The sequence below is a fragment of the Accipiter gentilis genome, chromosome 19, assembly GCF_929443795.1.
Source record: "Accipiter gentilis chromosome 19, bAccGen1.1, whole genome shotgun sequence".
Taxonomy (NCBI): domain Eukaryota; kingdom Metazoa; phylum Chordata; class Aves; order Accipitriformes; family Accipitridae; genus Astur; species Astur gentilis.
In genome coordinates this window covers 8,889,665-8,901,907 of record NC_064898.1, presented here as the reverse complement: position 1 = coordinate 8,901,907, position 12,243 = coordinate 8,889,665, and the positions used below count along the sequence as shown (strand labels likewise).

At 34.3% G+C, this 12,243-nt stretch overlaps 1 protein-coding gene across 6 annotated transcripts in view; it reads right to left on the bottom strand.

The window, feature by feature from the left end:
• PSPC1 (paraspeckle component 1) overlaps positions 1-12,243 on the bottom strand; it is a 65,991-nt gene that overhangs the window by 16,613 nt on the left and 37,135 nt on the right. The window contains exon 9 of one of the 6 annotated variants that reach the window (XM_049822810.1): positions 8,860-9,338. The exons of 4 other annotated variants lie outside the window; for them this stretch is intronic. In XM_049822810.1, the coding sequence (XP_049678767.1) occupies positions 9,153-9,338 (186 nt within the window). In that variant the 3' untranslated portion in view covers positions 8,860-9,152. Of the gene's footprint in view, positions 1-8,859; positions 9,339-12,243 lie in introns of those variants that run through there. One more of the 6 variants, XR_007508804.1, reaches the window with a different exon arrangement.

Sequence of the window (12,243 nt, the reverse complement as noted above, 5' to 3'; positions counted from 1 at the left end):
TTTTTAAACAATTTTGATTATTTTAAAATTCTTTTTAAAACAATAATATTAAGAAGATTTGACATTACTAGTTTTCCCACCGGAGGCCTCAAGAATTAAGCAACATACAATAATCAATCCCTTACCCTCCCCCAAAATCTTGATGAACACTTTCAAACCTGTGAGTACTTCTGTGACTACTACAGCAATCAAGCAGAAATGCAAATACAGTATCAAGGTTCTGGGCACACAGTTTTAAAACCAGTATTTATTTCCCAAAAATATCAGTCACCTGGGAAATTCAGGTTTAGGGTAAACTGGAATAAGAAAAAAGATATATGAAAGAATTCATTTCAAAGGTAGTAAGAATAATGCTCAAGATCAGCTTTTATCCAACTAGGCTTAAGGGCACAATATATCAGTCTTCTGTAACGACCATCACTTGAATTATCCTATTTCTGATATTCATACTAACATGCCACCATCTCCAGTAAAGTATATGTGCCTAATCTAACCAATTCTATTTTTAAGATGCTAACAATGAATTAATACTTGTAACTGGGTAAAATAAGACAAATTATATTTCTCACTAAGTCTTTATAACAAACAGTTTCACACAATGGTCCCAATTTAAAGAGTAAAAAAATCCATTCCCAGTAACATAATACAGCTCAGAACAAGAGCATCATTTCTCCACAGATTTGTACTTTCCCCCACCCCCAGTGGACTGGCTTACTCTCACTCAATACAACTTTTAAAGTTTCACTTTAAAAATGATGAAACTCAAACTATTTTTTTTTTATGTTTAATACAACTTGGGGAGTTACAGCACTATTCAGAGCAAACATCAAGTCATTTGTGATTAATTTACTATCTTGTACACATGCTTGTGATTAAAACCAGATTACCTATGGAATCTAAACCCAGAATTTTTTTTTATCTTGAACATTAATACTAAAGTGGGCCATAAGCAGGAAAAAAAAACCTAGATGTAATCATGCATGAAAGTATATCAAGTGATTTTATTCTCCTGAGCCAGCTGTCATTTTAGAAACAGTAAGAGGCATCCAGGACTTCCATTTACCTTCCTAATAAACACATTTTCATGACTTGCTACTTTTTCCCCATATGCCATAGAAAAAAGTGTATTTTGCACAAAACATGCAGAGTGAACACAAAACAGAAAACAAGCTTAGCAATGAAAAACCCTCTTGAACAAGTTACATAATACTAAACAAATGCTCTAGTACCCCCCCTCTACAGACATTTGCATTCAGCAGTGTGAATAAAATATGAAACTGTACACAACTGTGATGCAAGAATGATGCTGAACATGCATTAAGTGATATTACAAAAACTACACAAAGCATAACATGGCAACAATAAACTGGCACATATACCAAAATGGTTCTAAAAGCATAGCCATCCCATCTGCCAAGATGACATAATTTTCACTTTTAAACCAGTAATTCAACATATGACAATTATTTCATACATGTTCTTTCAAAACTCTGAATATTCAATTTTTGAAATGTAATAATTGCATTCTTCACACACTAAGGCAGAAACTTTATTTGTATTATTTGGCACAGCTCTCGTTCTGAAAATGTCAGATGTGTAACTGCTACTGATACAATGCTGGAAGTTCTAGAAGCACAATGTTCCACACTGGAACAAAACTGAAGATGAACTACTATTTCATTATTAAAGTTTTCCTTCTGTGCCTTCTGGAAAAGGCTTTTGATTTGAAGTTGATTAAAACTGGAGCTGCAGCTTACCTTTCACATGCTCTGTCCCTTAAAGTGGAACATAATATATGGAACAAGGCAGTGCTATTGTATCAAAGAATGAAGAACGTTAGCATTTTAAAAGACAGTATTTCCCATCTTTGTAATTGCAGTTTACATATTTTCTTCCAAGAAAAAGTACATGTGAATAGTCTTGCTTCTCTAAAGCAACTGTGTATATCATCTTTCCTGGAGAAATCATGAAGAACACTATTTTCCATATTTTACTGGCTTGCATGTAACCTTCTTGGCAACTGCAGAAAGTGAACAGACAGATCAAGCTCACATATAATTTGTCTCGACATTTTAGTGTACTTTTTTTTTTCATTACTTCAAATACTTCCCCTCTTGGGAATCACTAAGAATGTAAAACATAACCATGCTACTCAGACATCTAACACCCTCAACATATTTCTTACCTATTTGTTCTAAGCTATATATTTCTCAGAAGTACTGAAAAGTCATCCGAACTCAATAAGAACATACATAAAAAACTACATTCTCTATGTGGCATATAGATACAGCACAAACTAACCTATGCACACACAATTATTAAGAGTCTTGCTCTACTGCCCGCTCCTTGCTGTTCTTTCCTTCCACACTGAAATGAGCAGAATCAAAAATTTTCACCAGATTTCTTTTACCCTGCTCACTGTATGGGCACAGAGGTGCAAGGGTGGCACAAAGCCAGCAGGAAGCAGGACCAAGCAGTAAGGAGGGCAAAGGGCTATTCATATCTGCAGCAATGCATATAATGAATTATTATTTTAAATACACACACAAAGGCTTCAAATTTCCCATTAGCATACAAATATTTAAAACATTTGTAAGCAGCTTGAAAGACCACTTCCAGCTGGCAGTTCAAAGACTGCATTCAACTGCAATAGGTTTATGCAGGGTTTTTTCCCGCAATTTTACACTAGATAAAAATATGTAAGCTTAGTAACAGTGCTGCAGAATAAATCCTTTTGCAGCAAATAATGAACAGTAATGGAGCTTTTGAAAAAAGAAACACATTAAAATGCCCAAAACACCAAGAGCAAACAGCTGCAAAAAGAATTACAATAAAGCCTTGTGGTTTTTACATCTTTTTAGATTTGTTACATTTCCTCTTCCAACTGGCTTAAGTATATGTGGTTATTTAAAGAGGGAAAACCTGTTTTGCTTGAGGGGGGTTAGGAACTAGGGGGTTTTGTTTTGTTTCTTTGGCAGGGGTGTTTTGTTTTGGTTTTTTCTTTCAAATATTCAGTGAGAATAAAATTACTTTCCCTTTCACATAAATAAAAAATTTATTACAGTGAAATTAAGGCAAAAAACTAATGAAAATACCTTAATCCTGTCCCATAATTACTAATAAAAATTCACTATTTTATTTTCCTTTACACAATCTTCTGTCTGGCACTTCTCTGGCTATGACATAAAAGTATAAGAGTGGATTCTCACTGGTTTGATGAGAGGCTAATAATCTTAAAATCAGCTGTTTCATACTTACGACATGAAGTGTGTACGCTGTATACAAGTTGCTGTATTCAACCACAAAAATCAAGTCCTACAGAACAATTTCATAACAACAACATAGAAGAAACATAGCCAACTGCAGTGACCCCACCCTACATCCCATGAATATTAAAATTTTTTTGAACATTAATTCATTTCAGTTTTTCTGATATTCCTTGGCCATTTGCACAATACTAAACTCAAAAGTTTTAAAAAATCCAAGACATTAATGTAACTGGTATTTCCATCTTCCGCATTAAAAATTAGTTTGTGGTTTTCATGTATAACAAGCTCTAAAGTTATTTTTGTGAGTCTGCTGTAGATAGAAAATTAAACCACATTTCTCCAATTTTTATTATGTTACTTTAACCCTCCTCCCCCATCTTTTTTTTCATTTATATACAGGACCCTTCACACTTACTCCTGTTCAAGGTTCTATGCAAATTTTTTTACTGAAAAATTAAAGGCAAGAACAGTATCTTTATTCTCACTGCACTTCTTTCAAGTCAAGCACTTAACGTCCCGCATACAGTTAGCGTGTAACTTCAAATTACACAGCTATGCTTTACTCTACAGAAATTAAGATATACAAGAACACTAGTAAAACTAGGAACAACAGAAGCTCTAGACAAACCATTTACCAAAACAAATGGAAAAACCTTATCAACACATGTATGCAGTAACACCATTAAGTTCCTTTTGAATCTCATACCTCTTATTATGAGCATTTTGCCCTCTCTTTCAGAGACTACACACAAATCAGTAAGCTTTTACCCGCAAAGATATTTTTTTTCTTTTAATGTGATTTGGGTATAAAATAATCATTATATAAAAGCAGCTTTTTAAAACCGTTTTAGCTTTAAGTATGCTATGCTTAACTCTGAACTTAAACTTTTCTGAATAGTTCCTTCAATTAGGAAAAAATAGTTGCTGTTCTAAACTGCTTTTCTGAAGAAACCCATCTCTTACTGCTTTTAGAAGTCAGGCAGAGGTCATCAATAGGAATACCTCCAAATTTAAATTACATTAATTTTCACAGTAGCTTAAGGAAGTTCAAGATGGAAAAGACCTATTAAATCTATCCCACTGAAAACAAACACATTGAGGGCTTGTTTCCATGCATTTAAAATCAAAAGTACTGTTTTCATGAAAATCTCATGTTCAGTTTATCTATTCTACAACTTACATTTTAGACACAACTTAATTTTGATAAATTTCAATGTTTCATGGATTACTGTGAAAACAAACCTGAAATGCCTACAGCTATGATTTTTAGAATATTTTATGGGGAAAACCCCAAAACTATTAACAAAACAGATTTCTTCCTAGCAGCAAAGCAACCAAGTTGGTGAGACCACCTACAAAGACTAAGAATATTTTATGGTATATCCCAAAAGGCAAGAAAAAGCCAATCCAATGGGAAAAATTATACCTGACATTAAGTATTTCAAGTTTTTAGTCAATCTTTCTATTAAGTTCTCACACTTCATTGAATGGATTCTTAAGAAAGCAAATACTTTTGGGATGATACAGTCCAACGTTTGCCACTAAACTAGCACTGAACGGCCAATAACCTAAAGGATTAATATCCAACCTCTGTATTTTCCATAGGCCACGCTCACTCACTATTCAAGAATCCGGGAAGTTTGGACTGATACAAGCTAACAAGAGATGCTGGATGCATACTCTGTAAAACCACCTATGGATATGCACCACTTAAGTTTCAGGAATGGGTCTGAGAACCAATTCACATTTGCGGTCCAATGTAAAATGACCCCATCAGTTGCTACCCAGCCTTCCCTGCCATTTCAATAATTCAGTTACAGTTTATTTTGTCTTGTCTTCACTGAAAAGAGAAGAATTACGATCCAACTCCTTATACAAAGGTTTATATATTAAGTATGCCAAAAAAGTAGTTTCCACAACATGCTTAAGCAAAATGAGCTTCACGCCAGAGCACACCGCTCAATTGCTGAACATCTCACCTCAAAGCTTATTCTCCATTCAAAAGGCCTAAGGAGTTATGTTTATCACTTGAGAATCTTCCTTTAGATTGGTTATTTCAGCATTTTTGAGCCAAGTTATGCGAAGGCAGATCGTGACCACTTAACAATCAGTACTTCATAAAAGTCAATGCATTTGTATTTAGTACCTTTCGAAAGAATCTGTAATTACAGATTGTTCCATTTTTCAAGTTAAAAAAATCTGAAATCAAAAGTGGAAAAGGGGAAAAAATAAGTTTGGTATAACATTTTAAAATATGACAGTGTACTTCAGATCAGAATGCTCCTCAAAGAATGCATACTATAAAATCTTACTGGATTAGGGCTAAAATTAATGTAACATTTAGTTTGTATTATCTTCTTGCCATCTATTTTAACCTTTTGTTCTAATAAGAGTCTCCAGTTTATCGTACCTTTATGTCCAACTGGATAAATATATCTGGAGAATAAATAAAGCAACTTAAGGTCAGGAATTTTCTAAGTAGTCCATAATAATTTGTATTTATCTTCGGAAATAAATACAGTTAAGTATATTTGAATCACCACCAAGTTTCCCAAGATATCAATGTGCTTTATCTAATGAGCACACTGGACAGAACTACAAAGAAATTAACTCACAAACAAAATGAATTCTTTTAAGTGCCCAATGGCTCCCCTTCAAATGACTGAGGTGATAAATGCAAATGCAGTTAGACAAGCAGAATTCTAATGGTGTTTTGTGGTGTGTGGAACAGTAAAGCTTTGCTATCTTTAAGAATTAAAATTGTATCTCATGAAAATTAAGCAGTTTAGACTGAAATTTCAGGAATAATGTAAAAACTCAGTAAGTACAACCAAAAGTAAGTGCATTGTAGTTGTCAATTTCATATCTTTTCCAAGCTTGTTTTACCACAGCATATAGCAGAAAGAATCAGGACTTCACTGTGCTTTCTAGTCAGACAGACCAAAGACAGTTAAAAACTTAAGTACAAGTGTACACAGAAAAAATTATAAACTGATTAGCCAAATGAGGAACAAAAAAAATTAATCACTTCCAGCACATGGGCAGTACCTCCAAGAAGAAAAAAACTGCCTGGCTGCATCTACATACCATTTTTAGGAAACAAATTGGGACCATTCCTTTTCTAATGAAATAATCTATTTATTGTATAGCTAGAGTCAGTTACTACCACATATGGCAAACTGAAAATCACTGCCTTTACAGTTGAGCTGTATACAATCAACACACCCAGGCAGCCCTAAGAAAGATTTTATTAAGGGCAGAATTTGGCAGTCTGTCATAAGCTACAAAAGGAATTCTTCATGAAATCTTTCGTGTGCCCAAATTCAACATTTCTGTATTTATTTTTTAGGACTTAAAGGTTTGGTTCATGGGTATTTAAAAAGAGATTAGATGACTTTCTGCAATAAGTACAGCAGATAAATCCACTGCTACCATGCAGCAGAGCCATCCAAGTCAGTTTTACAGGAAGGGTAGATCACAACTGTAGAATGAAAATCACTAATATTAATTAAAAACTACAGTAACTTTCAAATACATACACACTTCTGCTTGCTAGCAGAAACGCAGTGCAACAAACATGCACTTAAAACAGCATGAGGCTGGCAAGGAAAGAATGAAGTACTTTTTGCAGATTTGGTGTATTTAATGTACTTCTGAAACATTCTCAAGATACTACAAGGATGAGGGTGTACATATCTAAACAAATATACAGGAGTTAACCAAAAGGCCTGAATGACACTGCCTTTTCCTTTGAAAAACTCAAGAGACCTCTTTAATCTAGTTCAAGTTACATTTAAAACATGTTCCCCTTACAGCTTTACAGTTTAGAATTACCAACTCACACTAGTACTTTCTCAATCACCATAAAAACAACCATGGACAAGGGCAGAAAAGATGAGACAAAAGTAATCTAATATTTAGACACCTTACTAGACACCGTTGTAAACTGCTTTTTCAACTGAATGCAGTACACCAAAGCAGAGAGCTTAAGTAGTTACCATATGCAAACACTAGTTCACACCTAGTAAAAAACCAGCAATTTTCCCAAATGTTGAGTTTTAGGAATAGTGTGCTAAGTAAAACCAGATGCAGAGATTTGTGGGGTTTTTTTAAGAATGAGTGCTCTAACATGATACATATATAAAGTAGGGGAAAGAGTATTTTAGACTTTAAACCTAACTCACTATTGCATTTCAAACTATACAGTGTGGTATGTATCAAGTCGAGCAAAAAAGGGCAACATTAAAGACAGTCTAGAGGAAAATGCTTAGCAGTTACAGATGTCACAAGCGAGGACCTACACGTGTGACACCTCCTGAATTACATGAAAACAATCTCTATCTTAAGCTGTAATATTGGCAATTTAAATAACAGTGTACTTCCAAAACACCAGCACTGCCACAATTTCCGTTACCATTTGCTCACAATTCAATTCACCAAGACCATCACGACTACATTAAGTAACACATACATGCTCTCTCTGCTGCTTGCATCCCATGCTTTGAGCAATGTACATACCATTTTGATATAATTAGGGCACCATGTTATCTCAAATCAGTCTTTAATCAATTTAGTATCACTATTCATGCAGATAAATTTTAGTAATTTCTAGTTCTGAAAACATGAGTGAACTAATAAAAACATAACAGTAATATTTTACAAGTATTTTGCACAGGAAAAAAGCAACAGTAACCAAAAATATCCCTACTTTCTTGCCATTACAGGAATAGAACCAATAGGTCTTTTCCATCATCTTCCATGATTGACAAAATCTGAATCATAATAAGCTTCCTAATAGCTTTATCATAAGACTCAATCAGCAAATCTAGCCCAAGTTGCGTTGGAAATGGGTATTTTTCAAATTCATCATTCTGTAAAACATTTATCAAGAATACTCATGTGCAATCCTTCTAAATGCACATTACTATGTGAACAATTATTTTAACTGGGAAACATGTATTTGCCTCCTAATTAAACAGTTAATCAACGATAACAGACTTGTTTCCATTCAAACCAACCATTGGGGGAAATGTATACTTATAAAGATGCATTACACAGTGGAAGGCTTTAAACCAACTTGCACAAATGTCTCCTTCCTTGCAATGGCAAGATACTTTAACGATCAGTAGAACACACAGATGTCACAACAATTTTTCTTCTGTTGAAGTACAGTTTAAATGAATTCATTCATACTGTTATGAATAAAGCATACATATAGATTCTTTTTCCAAACTTGTTCACCCCACCCCCCACCCCCAAGTTAAATTTTCCTATAATTTGAATAACGGATATACTCTGTTGATAAGCCTATTGTGACTAAGTTTGCAAAGGGAGACTGAGATGCAAGGACACAGTGTCCTTGAGAACACTCAATATAAAATTTGATGCTCTTCAAACGTTGAAACAAAAGCAGTTGTGTTATAAATTGTTCATAGTATGTACTGCAACATGCAGTTTAGCTAAACAGGTTCACTGTTAAGAATGGAACTTTCTTGACACATAGTAGAAGCTACATAAGAATGAAAATGATGCCACTTATAATTAAGCATAAAATTATTCTCACCCAGTATCAGTAATAACATTCCCAAAATCCTTTCAAGTGATTTTTGTATTTTATTGTAATCAGGTAACTGCACGTTTTACAGCATAGTCACACATTATATTTTGCTAGTGTCACAAACACATTGCCTTACATAATGATCCGCATCATTTCTGCTCTATACTACAAAGCCTATGACTGAATACAAAAAAAGTTTTACAAAAGAAACTGTTTTAAAGACTACAATAACAATAAAACCGTTTCCAGATAACAGCTAAAATTATAAAGGCATATCACTGTATAGTTTTACTGGAATTTCTAAACAGTAAGGAATGAAATAAGTTTTAGTATCTGCGACGCTTGTTAGGTCCTTCAAAGTTGCCCCCTGGGTTTCCTCTACCAAAGCCACCAGGTCCACCACTCACGGCACCTACACCACTCATTGGCGGCTGAGGAGTTTCAGAGCCCGTTCTACTAACCAGAGGTGAACCCATCTGTGATGGACCTCCTTGAGGGAATCTCTCATTATGCTAATACAAGTCCATTTGGAACATGCCAAATGCGAGTTACAACAAAAACCACAAGTGATGTTGTGATGAAGTTCAGCAGATAGTCCAGCAGAATCAGGATCACACATAGAGGGAAGAAAGGAGCAATTCAATTAGTTATTATGGAAAAAGAGCTGGAAATTAAAGAGTGCTAACGTTACGCTCCAACTTTGTAAAGTAAATTAAAAATTAAAAACTTAAGTATTAAGACCAACTCTGGTGCTGAATGTAACTGCATCCTTTTGAGCACATCTGAAGCAATACATATTATCAATGTAACAGAAGAGACAGCAAACAAATTTATGCCTGAACCATATTCTGCCTTATGTACCAACTACAATGCTTCTCCCTTAAATAAATTAAGACACAGAAACATTGTCAAACTGGGGGGGGGGGGGGGGGGGGGGGAGGCGCTTTTGTATTCCTAGAGACTGCAGGTTTATTCTTTTAATAGCAATATAACCTGAAGACTTATACACCCACATATCTGTGGATATTTCAGTCCATACTACCTGGAGTCAGCCTTTTGTATGGCACTTTAGGAATCTTTAGTTAGTCTTTTAAAACCCAGTCCAAATAAACTGACACAACTAGTGACAAAATGCATAACTGGACTATGCTTAGTTTAAAAAAAACTTGATATGTATTTAAAGCTTAATCTAAAATATCAATAGAAAATGAAAATCCAGTTAATGTTCCACATTTATTTTCTTTAGTTCTGTGTCTAATATTAATAAAGGTATTTGTCCTTACACAGATTTATTTGGCTACAGCAATTAAGACCTAAAACAGAAAACATGCATCTGAGCACTTAGAGATCAGTATTTATGCAAGCATTTAAAAATAGAACCCCACATGATGAAATTTAAAGCATTAACTCAACATAACATAAACCATTAAAAGCATAGATATATGGTACAATCAGAGCTTGAAATAACTTATCATTCATCTGTTGAGGACAGTTATGCTTTCAGAAGAAATTCCTTCCATACAGAGATCTACATTAACTGGCCAGGTATTCAGAGTTCAACAAAAACATTCAATACTAGCACTTTATTTATATGCCCAAATCAGAGAAGAATTCTTCTGAAAGTCTAACTCCACTAACAGCAGTAGAGCTCAACAGTTCTAAAGTCTGCCAATTCCTATATCTATTATTTAAAAACAGCATTATATCTATATAGATAAAAATATATGCAACTTAGATCATGGTTGTATATAAGTGCATTGTTTAAAACTTGACACTGAATAAGAGAAAAGTTACTTCAACAGTTGCATAAGGATCTACTACTGCCCCAAAGCACCTTAAAATCTGCAGCACTGCTTAAAAATTGTTTAAAATTATCTTTAACTGATGCCAGCTTGTTAGCAATGGATATGAATTTCAACAAATAGCTCATCACATACTTCTGATAATTTTTACCATTTGACTTTTGGTCAAAGAGTCAGGTCCCCCTTCCAACAAGGACCCCTCCCTCCAGCTAACAAGAAAACTGCAGTAATTAACTAATTGCAATAAAGTATGGGAGGGAAAAAGCTATTTTAAAAATGTTATGTTCAAAGCTAATCTGTGTTTCAAAAGACTGCAATGGAACAAAAAGAAGATTGCTCCAACTTTCCCTTAAAAGGCTTCAGAAAAACATCTGAGTTAAAAAATGAAAACCGTATTTCTGGTCTATAAAGCATACTCTCCATTTGCTTCAGTGGAAACTGAAATTAACTCTCACAGTGTAGACAGCCCTCACAGCATCTTTAAAGTGTCTTTCCAATCACAGGAAAAATACAATAAGGCTATGCTTTCTGTAGGGGCCTGACACGCAAATTAAAAACCTTGAAAGTCCAAAATGAAGGGGGGGGGTGGGGGGGGGGGGGGGATCTAATTTGTCCTTCAGTAGCATGCAGAAAAAAAATGGAAGAAAAAAAATTTTAAAAACATGCATTTTGTAGTGTCATTATATTCCCTAAATTTCCATACCTGGAATGACTTTTTGTAGAAAAACAACAGTTTGAGATAGATACCATGATTTATGATACCATGTTCTTTTCCTTATACCTCTTTCTTAGTGTCTATATAATCACAAGACAATTTTCCAGAGGTGACCAATAACAAAGTGGTCTCCAGCAAAAGCAACTCTGAAAACAGTATTTTGTGAAAAGCATCCCCCCTGCTTTGTGAGAAATGATACAACTGATAAAATGAGCTAGCTCCTATGATGTGAAGTGAGATCCTCTCCTCTAACTGGTAAAGACCAGACTTACCATGTACTTTGTGCTCAAGCAAAATTTCATTCTCCTCTAAGGAACAAAGGATTTTGTCCAAACTTCATTATATAGATTGCTCAATCACATATGGATACCATTGAGAAGATATATATAAAACAATACAGCTACAAAATGCTTCTGTGTTCCGGTAAAACTATAATGGAATTGCTGTTTATACTATATACTCCTTTTTATCACATGTCCACTAGAACACCCCAAATATCTATTCACAGAATAATACTGAAAAATATGTAAAAATCAGATTAAAAATTATATAGTTGTTTCTCTACATAAGACATTACAGCTAGGAAAAGTGACTGGCTATGAGAACAGAGAGAAAGTGGCTAGTGTTTTAACTGCATCCCAATGACATATCTGCTCTTGACAAAAAATTCCAGATGTATACCAGACATTCCCTACCACCCTTGGGTACTGGACAATATTATTTTTCCTGTATTGATATGACAGTTATTCCTAACAGCTATTGGCATACTTATTTTGTAAGTGGAGTAATTACTGTCATAATCTCATGCTTTCAACAGTGTTAGAAAGGAAATACAAAAAACACTAAAGTTGCTTTTAAAAATTAAATAGTTTACACAAAGATATCTTCACACTACATAGC